The sequence below is a fragment of the Oculina patagonica genome, chromosome 4, assembly GCF_052425735.1.
Source record: "Oculina patagonica isolate OP01 chromosome 4, crgOcupat, whole genome shotgun sequence".
NCBI lineage: Eukaryota > Metazoa > Cnidaria > Anthozoa > Scleractinia > Oculinidae > Oculina > Oculina patagonica.
The window spans coordinates 13,653,104-13,668,218 of record NC_135761.1 but is presented as its reverse complement, the minus strand read 5'-3'; the positions used below and the strand labels follow the sequence as shown (position 1 = coordinate 13,668,218).

The 15,115-nt window shown below is 39.2% G+C and overlaps 1 protein-coding gene across 2 annotated transcripts in view; it reads left to right on the top strand.

Moving 5' to 3' along the window:
- Positions 1–3,729: 3,729 nt before the first annotated feature.
- Positions 3,730–15,115, top strand: part of LOC144651414 (Golgi apparatus protein 1-like) — a 34,919-nt gene continuing 23,533 nt past the window's right edge. For both annotated transcript variants that reach the window (XR_013570311.1, XM_078511346.1), the window contains exons 1-8: positions 3,730–3,940; positions 4,062–4,145; positions 5,398–5,582; positions 5,834–5,863; positions 6,010–6,099; positions 7,671–7,880; positions 8,443–8,688; positions 14,580–14,630. Coding sequence is in view for 1 of the 2 variants with exons in the window: in XM_078511346.1 (XP_078367472.1) it covers positions 3,748–3,940; positions 4,062–4,145; positions 5,398–5,582; positions 5,834–5,863; positions 6,010–6,099; positions 7,671–7,880; positions 8,443–8,688; positions 14,580–14,630 (1,089 nt within the window). In the remaining variant the exon portion in view is untranslated. The remainder of the gene's footprint in view (positions 3,941–4,061; positions 4,146–5,397; positions 5,583–5,833; positions 5,864–6,009; positions 6,100–7,670; positions 7,881–8,442; positions 8,689–14,579; positions 14,631–15,115) is intronic.

Genomic DNA, 15,115 nt, shown 5'->3' with positions numbered 1-15,115 from the left:
TATATTAAAGTTTAGTAGATTGACTAACTGCTGACGAAATTTTAGAAAAATCTGTAAGAGCGTTTTCAAGTAAATCAAGAATGAAATTATTTTTCAGAAAAACACCGTTTTAATATAAAATAGGCGCTTTAAAATTGTTTCGTATTATTTGAGCGCAGTTACTCTCACTGAAATATAAATAATTACACCATCAAAGACCATTAACTAAAAGCGAAAGACTTTTTGCTTTAATTTGTTAAAATATATCGACTGCCGATTGTAGGAAATTATAATTCACCGGTACCCGGCATTTATACACCTTGCCCCGGTTGTTTAAAGGGTGGTGGATAACGCTATCCAGCGGATAAATCACTGTCCAGTGGATAAGTGTAACTGAAAACATACTACGCTATCGACTGGATAGTGATTTATCCAATGGGTGGCGTTATCCACCATTTGAATAACTGGGGCCTGGGTGGAGCCCGGAGTGGCACTGTGTTTCACAGGCGGCCCAAGCTCACAATAAGAGGAGTTAAAATAATTAACATAATTCTCTTTTGTAACCGTACGCAAAACGTGACTCTCGACCGGTAGCATATGGAGGTGTTGTGAAAGCGTTTTCGAAAGCGTTTTCTCCCATACAAACCTTTATAAATGGGAATCGTTGTAACACAACACCGCCATATGCTGCCGGTCGAGAGTCACGTTTCGCGTACTGTTACAAAAGAGAATTATGTTATTGCGGGCCCAAGAGAGGCCCGCAACTCTAATCTTGACAGTGACCAGCGGATTGCGTTTTACGCGTGCGCGCCACGTTAATAAAACGCGAACAGAAAACGGAAGTTGAAAATTTTGTTCTTCCACTAAGAACGATCGGAATGCGAAAAATGTGTCAATCACGACAGTTTGTCGTAACACCGGAAGAGAAAATCTGTTCTCCAAGAACGATAATTTGTCACTTAAGATCTAGGCTTCTGTCACGATCACATGGAAGATTGCAAACATGACAATTTGCAGACTTGTTTTACGGGTGTTGCTTTTGCGAAATTTGCTCTGATTGTATCACGTATAAACCACGGCAAAGCGAATGATTCCAACAACGGTTATTCTCGAGAAATTCGTTATAACACTGACAACATAGCGAATTTATCGACCGAGGAAAATCACATCTTAATTCACACCGCGTGCTCGACTACAGTTCACTAAACTGATCCGACAAAAAACAACTCTGACTGGTTCGCGGCTGGTTAGCGGCAATTAAGCGTGATTTATCATTAATCGCGCCACGTTAATAAAAGGCGAGCACAACATAGCGAGTTTACCGACTGAGAAAAATCACATCTCAATTCACACCGCGTGCTCGATTACACTTCCCAAAACGATAAAAACATGCATTCCTTGCGTGACGCGTTACTCGGGATAATTGTCTTTTGTCCATTTAATCATTTATTTATCGACACTGCCATCTAAAATTACGCACTCTCGTACCAGTACCTTTTCTAAGTGCGTCAAGGCCCGCACTTTCTAACCTGTGGTTACCACTACTTTTAACTCCTCTTATTGTGAGCTTGGGCCGCCTGTGTGTGTTTTAAGTGTTTTGAGTCCGGAGTGTCCGGAGACTGGGCCACCCCGCCTTCCACACCACCAAAAGAGCGTAGATCATAAAAAATGTGATCGATTTTTTTTCTACAACAAGATTAAAATTTACCAACGAGTGTAAAGAAATCTCTCGACTCGAGAACAAGAGTGCATTTAGACGGTTGTAGGAGAAGGCCGTGCGATTTCTTATTTATAGTACATTCAACAAAATCACGAGGGCAACTTTCCGTACTATAACTCATAACTCATCGGTTCGTCTTCGGACTACTTCGAGTTAACTTTAAAATTTTTGCAAGTATATAATGAGGTCATTTTGGGAAATCGTAGGAAGACTTCGGGTCACGGCTTCGGCAACATTCGGAAGGCCTCCGGTTAACTTCTGTACTTCACGGAGTGACCACGCAGAGCACTACGTAGAGTGCATTTTGGTATTAGTCGTCCTGTCTCGTCCAGTCAAAATCGAGTGATTTTGCGAGTGATAGCTCGTATGAAGATCACATTTTCCCGCTTGAAGCCGACGAGTTTGATGGCAATTTTACTACCCTCCGGTTTTTCCCTAATTTATTGAAAAGAGTCTGAAAAAGTTTCGCCTTGCGTGTTGCGTCAAGAATTCTTTCAGTTATTGTAAAGAAAAAAATGATTTTTCATCGCAGCAATCTCCCCTCTGTAGGGGATCTAACTAGACACGTGGAAGGCAAGGACTTGCATCTTTGAACGCGTTTATTCCCCTCCCCCCAAATCCAGCGAGCTTTTCTTTTACATCGAGGTCTAGTGAGATCTTTTGTTAGAAAGCCGATCAATGCAAATATGGGATTTAAAGTGAGGGTACCAAAGGGGGGTTCGTGATTCCGTTTCACGCACAAGTTTTAACCAAATTCACGTGTCACGTATACTTGAAACAGCAGAATTCACGGATCACGTTTCTTTTCTAACTATTTTTCACGCGTCACGGTCTAATTTTTGCCCTATTTTCACGCGTCACGGACTAATTTTTGCCCTTTTCACGTGTCACGCATAAACCCTTTGCCCCCCTCTAAAGTTAGCCCAGGATTTTTTTATTCGTTGTCGTAACATATACCGTAGTGGAAGGGGACAGGAGGGCAGGAGCCAGAGAGAAAAGGGCGGGACGCGGGAGAAGAACGGGCTGGAAGCTGGATTTCTAACGTGGCCGGGAAGCGGGAGGTTCAAAACCCCCCTGCCCCCCACCACACCGTAATGATTCGATTTAGTGCCCATTGCATTAATAAACGCTCCCCCGCCGGCCTCTCCCCTCTGAGTTGAAGTACCTCTATTCTAATAAACGCTCCCTACAACAATATCTTGTGTATCAAGGTATAGCCATTTTGTTTATACAGAATTTATTTTAAAACCATAAGTGCAAATAAGTGCAGATTAACCAAGTTCACAGTTTGTAGTCTGAGCTAACCTGCGATCAGGCATTCTTTTTTTCTTTTTACGAAAGCAGTAGTAGGGAGGGAGGGTATGATTTCAGGTTAAGTCTGAGCTGTCTGAGCTCACTGTACTCCAGAAACGTCAGAGTAAAAATAATAATAAATAAATAAATAAAAATAAGATAAGTGCCCCTGCCCGAATAAATAATAAGCGCCTCGGGTATTCAAGTTGTGGCACTCATATAATGACTGGGCTGTTTATAATTCGTTTACTAAACCGGAAGTGTACTATGCAATGATGACCATTTATATTCAGCCCTCCCAAAAATTCGTGTGACGAGCAAACTGTTTAAAAAAGCAAGAAAATATTATAAAGAAGAAGATAGTCGGCGTGCGAAAGATCGGTTAACACAGCTTTATTAAATTAAATACATGTTAACATGTCCCAGTGCGGCGGGTGCTGAACTGCCAGCGTGGCTAATTATTCTAATGCTAATTACAAGACCTTACAACATAAATCGCAAACTGTCTGTTTTTTCAAGTGCTTTATAAGAGAGTAACGGGTATCTTACGAAAAAAGAGCATTTTAGCTATATTCTTGGAGTCCGATAACATTTGACGACTGCACGATATCAGTCTTGAATACCGTGCAAAAAAAGCGCGGCTCTTGACGACCTTTCAGTCCGACATTGAAAAGACTGAGAGCGGCGAAATAAAAGACGTATCGTTTTGTTATTGGCTGATTTACTCGTGTCCAGTCTACCGGTTACGACGGCCAATGCCGAAAACTATCATGGCGCCCTCACAGAAAGTTCTGTCCTTGGGAATAATTCTTTTATTAGCGAGTCATTTGGGCAATACGCTACCCTCTCCTACCTCAGAGAAGGATGAACAAACTGCTAACAGAGTTGAATCTCAAACGCCAGTGGTAAACGATGGAGAAACTACTCAAAAACAACAACAAGAACAAAGTAGGTTCCTTTCAATTCAAAAGGCGTTGAAGTTCAATTCATATACAAGTTGAATTACAGCATTGTTCTTTCTTGTGTGGACGTTGTCTGTAGAACTGAATTGCCAATTTTGCAATTTCAGATCATCAAGAAAATGTAAAACCAGTTCAAGAGGACACGAAAAAGGAACATGTTGCTGAGAGAAATGCAGACACCCATGAAAGTGGTACGTGTAAGGCTAATAAATTACCTGTTAGAATTTGCCCTGGACCAAGTAGCTAACGTGAACTTAGCTGGTTTTGCTTTGTGATTTGTGCTACCATTACAGCGTAGTCGGCTGGTTGTTCACTTTTACACCATTTTAGCTTTTTGTTCACATAGAGAATAATTCTCAATGAAACTTAGTCTACAATCAATAATAAGGGATAAATACGGGACAGCTGTGCTCGGCTTTCAAATCGTTAATAGGTCGGTGGATTTCTTGTAAGTTTTAATATTAAATAGACAAAAATAATCCATTCATTTTAATACCGTCACCATTATTGTTCTGCCATTTGAATTCGAATTTACTTAGTTTGTTCTTTGTTTTAACGTGGAATATTTTCCCTTGGATTCTGTTTGTGTGGTTGTGGACGAATCGTATTGAAACGAACTTTTATTACACGTGTACAAGATTTTTTATACGATGCTTTGGGTCAAGTTACGTTATACTTTGTAAGCTACTCTTCAATGTGGGTCGAATGCTTTTGAATTGGCAGGGTTATGGATATTTAACTGCTAATCAGCAACAATGACATTGAGACAAATTGAAATTATAAACAAATGTTGCTTTACATTGTTCCATAGTTGTTGGAGTTATAATTTGACACACAAAACAGTGGCTGTTTATAGTATGTGTACAGTTAGTACTTCTGAAAAAGAGTAAAAAATTGTCAAAAATTAAATTTCTAGCATTTGTTTGGGAGAAAAATAATACAGCGAAATAATCTTTAAAATATTCCATCTGTCTCTCCTCCCCCCCCCCCCCCCCACACACACACAATCAAAGAAGCCCTTATAGGGAATTAATAATATTGCAAGTATAGCCCAGTCAAATCTGAACCTGCTTTACATGAAAACTTGCTGTGGTATAGTTTCACTGTAATAAAGCCCCCTTCAAAAAAGAGTGACAGCCTGGGTCAAGCATGTTGGTACGAGCAATTATGGGATTATTTGGGAGAACAAAGGATGACGGAATTGAAGAGTTCAGTGTGACTTGATTCCCAACTCAAGTGTTGATTTACTCAGTAGAACACTGTGATAATTTCTTGATCTCCTGATCTCTCAAACCATTTTTTTACCTCGGATGTTTAAGAAATTGGGATTGCACTGTACGGGCACTGTTACTCTAAATAAAAATAATCATTGTACTCTGTTTTGAGCTGTTGCCATAACTTACAAGCTAAAAAACCCCTACTCTGTTCAAATTCTTCTTTCAGATGATTCATCTAAAGCTAAAAGCCAGTCTGAAGAGAGAAAGGATGGAAAAATCAAATTTATGGGAGGCCAACTAAGATTGGATGACGATCAGTCAGATTGTGCTGATGATATCACACGTCTGTGTCCTGAAATCCCCAAAGGAAACAACTTTGCTCTTCTTGTTTGTTTACAGGACAAGGCCAAGGTATGCTTTGCTTCTGTTATTATCTTGGTCGGACGAAACAAAATTTTGTTGGATTTCACCAAAAACGAAAGGTGGAATTTTATTCATTGTTGCCAAAAAATGATTTATGATCAAAAAATTGTACGGACATCATGTCCGACCACACTTGGGATTTTGTCGGACATTATTTACTGCCTTGCATATGTATATTGCCTCTACTGTAGTGGTTAGAATACTGACTCATCAGGTTCTGTTTTAATGTTTTATTTTAGGAAGACGATTTGACCACAGATTGTCATCATGTAAGTAGAAACTCTATGCCTACTTGTACCAAGAATGTCTCCGCTTTACAACCACCTACTTTAACAACTTGATACCAACTATGGAAAGAAATAAACTTAGAGGATTGTTGCATCAGAACTTAATTATTTTATTTCTTCTTTTTCAGATGCTATGGGAATACAAACGAAAAATGTCTAACGATCAAAAGTTTGAAAAGGCTGTTCAGGATAGATTTTGCAAAGCTGATTTAGAACAGGTAATTGTTATTTAGAAACGTTTCACACAAGAGGACTGGAAGTATTCTTGTCCTTCAAAATCAATTCAGTCATTTTGGCGCAAATGAGCAGACACCTGTCCCTTTTATCTTCCAAATAAGTTGCTTCATGCAGAAGATGAATTTCATGGTAAGGTTAAAGTCTGCATTTGAACCTAGTAGCCTGCCAGGCCAGAGCTCATCCTGGTTTTCATAGCATGAAGCAACCATGCATGGGTATTTCTACCCCCCCCCCCCCCCTTGGATGGGATGCTAGTTCATTGCAGGGTTACCCCCAGCATTCAATTTGGTGGTACCCATTTATACATGTGGGCAAAGAGAGAAGCTATGAGGATAAAGCATCTTGCCCAAGAACACAACACAGTGCCCTGGCTGGGCCTCAATCACAGACCACGCGATCTGGAGTCCAGCTTGCTGACCATTAGAACACTGCCTCCCCCCCAAGATCAATTTGAAACCTTGCCCTTAAAGTGTTACTAGAGACACCATGTATTAAATAACACTATTTGATTAGTTTTGTATGTTGTAGTTTAAAGTGCACCTAACCCCCGAAACAATACTTTCAAAATTGATTGTACATGAGTTAGAGAGTTGAATGGGTAAATATTTCTTCATCTCAATGTTGCGTTTTTAAGTTATGAAGGTTTATTTTTCCAATATGTTAATGAGTATGACGTCTACCCAGTCTTCATATGTGCACTTTGAAGTAAATTTTAGGTCTAAATAAAAATTTTTTATTATGATTTCATTTTTATTATTTCAAACTAGTTTGATTAGTATTTTCCTTTGTTCCAGATTTATTACAATAAACCTCAATAAAGAAAAATTAACACAAATCAAACTAACTAGTTTGCTATCATTTTTGAAATTCATTTTGAACTGCAACATGTATACAGTATAAACCGCATGACCTTGAAGTCAAAAGAAACTTCTAAATCCTAATTCCTGCAATTGTAAGTAGGTGTCTGTCGTTTGGATCTTGATCATCAGTGATGTTCCCAGGGGGGTACTCCGGCTTGTAAATGACGGGGATGATCGAATGGAGGCAAAACTCAGGACCCCAAAAAATCCCTAAGTCTTCCGACATTACCCAAAAAAATCCCTGGACCAAAAAATAACTCCCAAAAAAATCCCTTGTCAAATATTACCCCTAAATTGCCAGGAGGGGCAATAACATAACACAAAGAAAACCATAAAAAATTGAACGCTCGTGTTTGTTTATTCATCATGTACCATAAATACGCCAAGGCCGCGCCAAGGCGCTTACCGGTAAGTTCGTTTTTAATACCCAAAAAAATCCCCTATTTAAATCAAGTCACCCAAAAAAATACTTGCCAAATTTTCCAACCCAAAAAAATCCCAGAATCGAAAATTTCAAACCCAAAAAAAATCCTTCGAACATCCCCGTCATTTACAAACCGGAACTCGTACCCCCCTTGGGTGATGTTTAACATGATCTTTTATGTGCTTGACAGTCTTATGTAAAGTACTTTGCTACATGTGTATCTTTAGTACACTTACGACAGTATTTCTCATTTTTCTTTTCTTTCTAGTTACCTGATTGTCAAAAACCAGGGCACATCATTCCCTGTTTGCTAGAACACAGACAGGATCTAACAGTCCCCCAGTGCAAGCATATGATGACCAAAATGCAAGCTGTTTTCTTCAGTGATATTCGTCTCATTTCAAACTTTTTGGACGGTTGTGCTAAAGATGTGACGGAGCACAAGTGTGGCAGGGTTCCAACAGAAGATGACGAAGAGGTTTGTTATACAAACAGTGATTTATATTAACAAATTATTTCTTATTCCTTTTTACAATTAGGTTCCTTGCATGCACAGTCAATTTTAGCTTTCTTTTGACAAGCTTACTTCCAGAGTAACATAGAGTAACCGGCAACATGAAATCAAGTAGCCGCCAGAGTGGTCACCGTCTTGTTTTAAAAACACTGCCTTTTGGGAGAACTCAGTGGAAATAACCAACCTTTTTATTGCTTTTCAATACTTGTATGGTGTGTTCAGCCATGGGATTGCCAAGCACTCATTTAGCAACAAGTTTTTCTCCAATCAATGGCTTCCATGCATAAACACTGTATACACACACAGCTTACTAACATAAGTATACATGGTTAGATTTGGCCAAGCTTATCATGAAAAGCAAAAAAAAAGCTTCTTTATCTTGGCTGATTTTTAAGGATTTTTTTCTCAAAATCAATCTTGAAATTTGGGGTCCGGCTTATCTACAGTATGAGTGCGACTTAAACAAAAGAGTGTGTGTTGAAAAATTGTAAAGAGCAGGTTTAGTCAAACTTGATTGTTTTCCTAGGACATCCACTCTCAAAATGAAGTTCTAGAATGCCTTGAAGAACACCAAGAGGACTTATCACAGGATTGCACAAAGCAGATATACAGACTGGCTGAACTTTCATCTGATGACTACCACCTAGACCGCCCTCTGTTCTATGCTTGTAAAGATGACAGGGAGAGATTTTGTGCTGAGATCCCTTCAGGCGAGGGTAGAGTCTTTAAATGCTTGAAGAAGCACAAGTCTGAGGAAACCATGAGTGACGATGTAGGTTGCAGGATGGGACAAATAATTAATCAATTATAGTTATTTTATATCTAGACCTTTTGAGGTTAATGTTAATCATGAAAAGCTTAGTGATAAGGCCTGACTTACTTGGACTGGTACATGTATTACTAGCTTTTACTACCATGTGGAAGGTTTTCAATTATTATTGGTTGTGGAGAGTAACCTGGAATTACTCTGGTTTTTCATGTACTTAAAGCTGATTTCCAGTCCGTACTGCGCAGACTCGGGGTTTGTTTTTGTTTTTGATTTGAATTTGTTGAAATGTTACACTTCGGTGACAGCATACATGAATTTTTTTAGTCCACCATTATGGTTCGTTTTGTGCAAGAATTCCCGATGAGCTGAAACGTTGGTTTGAAATAGCGTCAAGGTTCTTCTACTCGTTATTATTTGTTTTGCAAGGATATCTGGTGCTAATGATGAAGAAAAAGGTAAGTTTGTCACGGAATTTTTAGTTTTGCTTGTAAACATTCCTTCGTGTCAGGCTCACATAAGCAGCCAAGATTGCGCAGTACGGACTGGAATTCATCTTTAACCACACTCTGATTGGTTTAAAACCTTGTGAAAAAAATAGTACAGTAAGGTGCAAAACAAAACACAGTTGCCACTTGGCCGCATGACTGGTGTATTTTAATGGTTGTTTTGATTGGTTATAATATTCAGTGTGAAAAGAAGTGCATACATGTCCGATACCCCAGGGCTAGTAAATCCTTCACCTGCCTGATGGGAAAGTGAAAGTTTTTTGGGGAATATTTTTGAGGAAATTAATCATGCTTTTGAAGAACTTTTTGGGCTGGTTAAAATAAGTTTGGAGCTTGTACGTTCAAATTGATTTTGTTTGCACCCTGATATTGTAATTTCTTAATTGCTTTTCGTTTAGCAAAAATTGTTTAATTGGTGGGTAGCAATCTTTGATTCATGTGTTGTGTTGTGTCAGAGTTCTGGGAGGCTTTTCAGGTTGACAACCCACTAATCTAGACAGCTAGAACAATAAATTGTTAACATCTCGTATGGAACTACAGTACTGTGAAAAAGTAATGCAAACGAAATTCGTCGAAATTCGCAACTTTTCGGGGCTTTTCGACGAAAAAATTGCGAAATTTCGTTCAAAGCCAATTTTCTGCCAAAAAGTAGCACTTTTCGTTTTGTCTATTTGTTTTAAACGTCACGAATTTTCGTCTTCGAAATTGTCTTCGAAAATTTGAGCGAAAATTTGAGCGAAAATTCGCGCTGTTTGAAATACTCTCTTCGAAATTTCGAGCTTTGTTTTCGCTCTGTTCAAATTTTTTTCGGCAAATTTCGATAAGAGAATTCGCCAAGCTTGAACTAGGCGCAAATGTACTTCCAGTTTTTAACGGGGGTCGATTATAAGCTTACATATTAATTAACCTTAAAGTCTGAATTAGGATTTGGATTCACCTGTCAGTTCTTCGACTGTCATTTAACTGTTGAACACTTTCAAAAGGCATCATGGATATGAAAAAGCTGTTTATCGTTGTTTGAAGACTCTTTAGATGTAGGATTTCTACACACTCGCGTCGGTAGCAGACGCCATGTTTCCGCTTAAACCCAGTCGCTGCGCTTGTTGTTTTATCACCATAACAACCACTTGCACGCAACCGTGTTTAGTATCATTGTTTTGTCATTCGCTTTCAAGTACTATAGAACTGAAGAACAGGATTTAGTTTGCAAGGTAAGACGTTCGAAGAGTGTGTTGTACGATCGACATGTTGTGTTCGCCATGTTCTTTGAAACAAGAATCTTTCTCGAGGAGAATTCGTTGGCTAGGATTACTCAGGAGTGCAAATTGAATATGTTGACTTAAAAAAGAATCGAAGTGTTACAGTGCGACGCGCCTTACCGTGGCCACCCAACAAACTTTTTCACAAGTTAGCCAATCAGGTTGCACGATTATGATTGATGGCCACGCCTCCTTGCAAAGTTTCTAAAATATAATTTACAAAAGCAGGAAACGTTTTACGGAAGAGACGAAGATTTCAACTTCAATCTACTGATATAGTACATAATTTATTTTTTAAACATATCCGCAGTTGCGGAGTTAGCTGCTGAAATTGACAAAACACCCTCGGCTATAGCAATTTTGGTCTCTTCCATCGCTAACAGTTGACATCTCCGAAGGAATTCCTTTATTTGATGGAAACAATATTCGCATGTATTGAGATGTGGCGAGTACGGTGGCTGGTAAATAAGCTGAACACCATAGTCATTCAAAAGGTCTCTGAGAACTGGCTCAACAAAAAGGCCATGATGAAAGCCACAATTGTCCATAACGACGCAATCCCCGCGTTCAAGAACAACACTTCTGTCTGGTCGTTGTATTTCGACAGCGTCTTCAAAAAAGTTTAGCAATTCAAATCCATTCGACGGGCCGTCAATTATATTAAAATAGTCTACTCCAAGGGCAGAGTGGAGCAAGTTGATGGTGAAATTGGCGTTTGAAGCGTATCGTTGAAACTCGATTGCTTTCTCACCAACTGTGGCGTTTCCGTAGCTACGATTTCCAGTAGTTTTTATCACCCTTGCCTCATCAAAAAAATGAATTTAGTTCGGTTGAAAAGTAGAAATGGCATTGAGATACTCATTTTGGCGGACGATGTTTTCAGGAGTATTGCTTTCTAACTGTGCAACCGAGAGCTTCTTCTTGCTCATGATCAAGTCACGTCTTAATCTTTTATTTATTTGAGAGGCGCTCGGCGAGTCGTCCGCGTCTACAACTCCATCTAACAAGAGTCTTTCCTGGATTTCGGAAGCATGAATACTTGGTTTCATAACTTTCTCGACAGACACAAATTCTAGGACTTCAGTGGTAACTTTTGGCACCAAAAAACTAGTACGAGGAATTCGCGTTGAAATATTTTTATCATCGTACTGTTCAAGAACGTTTTGGACGTAGCCCCGGCTTATTCGAAGCTCTGTTGCTATCTGCCGTTGGCTTGCACCTGTATGTGCCAAGTCTAGTACTCTTTCTCTTATGACATCAGGGTACGCTCGTCCAGAGTCGTAACAACCGCCTTGTCGATTTATGCGAAGTTGAACGTTCGCTGGAGAAAAAAAAATGACAAGTCAAGTTATTTACTTTCGCTTTTCGATAAAAATGAGACTACTCTCAGACCATACGGCTGCGTATCAAAAGTCAATGTAATTATGATTAAACTCGGTGTTAGCTTGTAATGGCACCCAGCGCTGGGAACTTAACTTACGAAGGTTATAATTTCTATCCATCCTAGGGCTTGTTTACATCTTGTGTAGAATGGTGGAAATGCGACTTCAAACTTAAACTGACTACACGAAATCAAAGTCACGTCAGTAGTGGACGGGAAGAACATTTCGCGCCACGACGTGACGTGGCAAAGTTGAACGGCGTATTATTTTTCTTGTAGTTTCACTAAGGAGTTTCTGTTTGTATGTTTTCCCTCAGGCCGAGAACCTGATTAAGCGATGTATAAAAAGATTAATTGAACCGCAACCCAGACTATACTAAAATAAACAGTGCAAAAACAGAAGCAATTCAAAATACAAGAAAGTTGAGAAAAACGAAAACGATGGAAATGAGTTTGATTTTCGATAAAACGTGTATAGAATTTTACATGTACTTTGTTTACAACAGCAGACCTGTGTAAATAAACGATGGAATTGCAAACACGGAGACTAAAATGAACAAAACAAGACTATCGTGTTCTTGAAATAATAACTTTACTTTTACTGCGGAGCGTAAATAACTACCAAACACAACTATTACATGTAAAATTGTAATCCTACACTAACTGTGCAAACGATAAAATGAAGTTCAAGAACAAACACTGGTAACGCAAGAAGCGAATTACACCTTGTTGATATTAAAAACATGACAAACGGTCGCAATCCTCATTCCATGTTCAATTCAGTATTTCTAAATTCAACCGAAAAAAACAATTATTTTGTTCATAAACTGTACTGATGTGGACGTAAACTCGAAATTCCTTCACTTCACAAGAATGTAGAAAACGTAACATGTACTAGGAATTTGCATATAAACATAACAACTCGAGTCAGAATTACAAAACATAATTCACGGGAAAAAGGAACCTCCTGTGGAATTCTGAACGGAAGGTACACCACCAACAAAGTACCTTTGAGTGGGCAAATAAGAGGAAACTTTGGCGTGATAATATTGCTCTATTATCAACGGTAGTTGCCAATCACCTTCTTCGGGTTTCCATTTTGGGACTTCATTTCGCAGCGCTCGTTGCAACACCAGTAAATCCTTGTCTAGTTTCAAACGATCTGTGTATTTAGGCAAATTCTGCAAGCGCAGACGATTACGCATAACCGAGAAAAAACTAGACTTGGATTTTTCTCTCGCTGCCGTAAAGTTTTCTAATTCACCCTTGTGCTTTTCATGTTGCTTCTGAAGATCTTTGAGTTCTGCCTGCAATGCTGATATTTTGTTTTTTATCTCCGGATGTTTTTCTCGGATTTTGCAGTTGCTGCTACTCTTACAAGGCGCTGCTTTACAAGTTGTTTTGGTATGGCCAGATTGATGGCATCTGTTGCAAATCCGTCCTCGTATGGCTGCTAAAATAGTAAGTTTTTCTTGCTCACTCTTCAGTTTTTGTAACTCATCCACGGCGCTGCTGATTTGCACCTCAAGAACGAGTAAATTTTCTTTCATTTCATTTGCCTTCTTATCTAGCGGCTTATTCTCCTGACCGTTAGCGCTCGTTGATGGCCCCGCGGTGCTTTCAGCACATGGCGTCGTTGACAACATATTCGAGTTTAAACCAGCAGCGCTGTTGAACCGCGTACAAAGTTCCACAGGTCTCAACGGCGTTCTTCTATTTTCCGGGTCGACGAGCGCCTTTATTTCGCTTTCTAAGATCCGTTTTTCTGCCAGCAAAAGTTTCTCGGGCGAAGGGAAAAACGCATCTACGTCCCCAGGACGAAGGTATCGAAGCGACTCCAAAGTGCTAAATCCACGTCTTTCAAACTGCTCGCTACATTTCTCCAATTTTAATCCTCCCGGAAGGTTCTGCAGCCATTTAAATACTTCGCTCATCTTAAATCGCTTGCAGGTTTACGCAAGCAGAAAACTTCGCTAAGATTCGATAACTCAAACAGTTTTAATTTACTGAAGATTGTACATGTTTTCGTAAACACGAACTTTGCAAGGCGTGGCCATCAATCATAATCGTGCAACCTGATTGGCTAACTTGTGAAAAAGTTTGTTGGGTGGCCACGGTAAGGCGCGTCGCACTGTAAATGGAATAAACATTTTGTCTACTATAAAACTTGTCACTCTTCATTGATAATTATGAAACGTGAGTTCGACCGTGCGCGCTTATTAACTTATGTACTGTATGTCGAATGTAAAATAAGGTTTCATACCGCGAAATTCGTTATTACGAATTTCGATGCTTTTTCGTTCAGCTTCCACGAAAATTCGCTATTTCTAATTTCGCTGCCTCGAAAATTCGCTATTTCGAATTTCGCTATCTCGAATTTTCGACGAAGAAATTCGCAATTTTTTCGTGCGGAACGCGAACGAACATGTTCCGATAATTCGAAGAAAATTCGACGAAAATTCGCGAGAACAAAAAACGAATTTCGATGAATTTCGTTTGCATTACTTTTTCACAGTACTGTAGGACCAACTGGAAACAATCCCTTAATCACATGACTGTGCATAGGTGAAGCTTTTTTGCAATAACATTGAACATAGTCTTCATCCAAAGTACTTATGCTTGATTATTGCAAAATCATTAATGAATGAATGAAATACTTTATTAAAATGTCTGAGGTATTTAGCTTAAAGAAACTAATTGGGGACACTATTAAGCTGTTGTTTAAATTGTTTTGTTTGTTTTCCATAGTGTCGGAAAAGATTGACAGAGAGACAAAAGCTGGAGGCCAAGGATGAAAAGGTATGAAATACGAATTAAAATGTTCTGTTAACTGGGTGATCAAAAATTGGGTTTGGGGAGAAAAACAAGTCGTATTGACCGGTGGTATTGTTTAGTTATATTGACTGCCAAGTGTTATTGTTTTAAATAAACAATTCTTCTCTCTTCTCTCTTCTCATAATTGAAGTCAGCAAGTGTTGTGACAGATAAGAGATGAGTCTTCTAAGTCAAAAACCTGACAAGGCCACTGACAAGGCTGCCTTCCTGACCCTATGAGGGCCGTTCCAATAGTGTCAACTAGATTCCATCCCAAAAGGGATTGTCTGAATCATCCATTTTATCAAATGCAAGGCTGTGCGCTAAGAAAAACTACAAGGAGCCCAATGGTTCCAAACTATCAGATCCAGGGTGCACAGCATAAAGCTTTTATGAAAAACATAAGATTATCTGGTCACCCTTGGAAAGACAAAAGTTAGTCACCTGAGGCACCCGGGCACCCTTAGAGC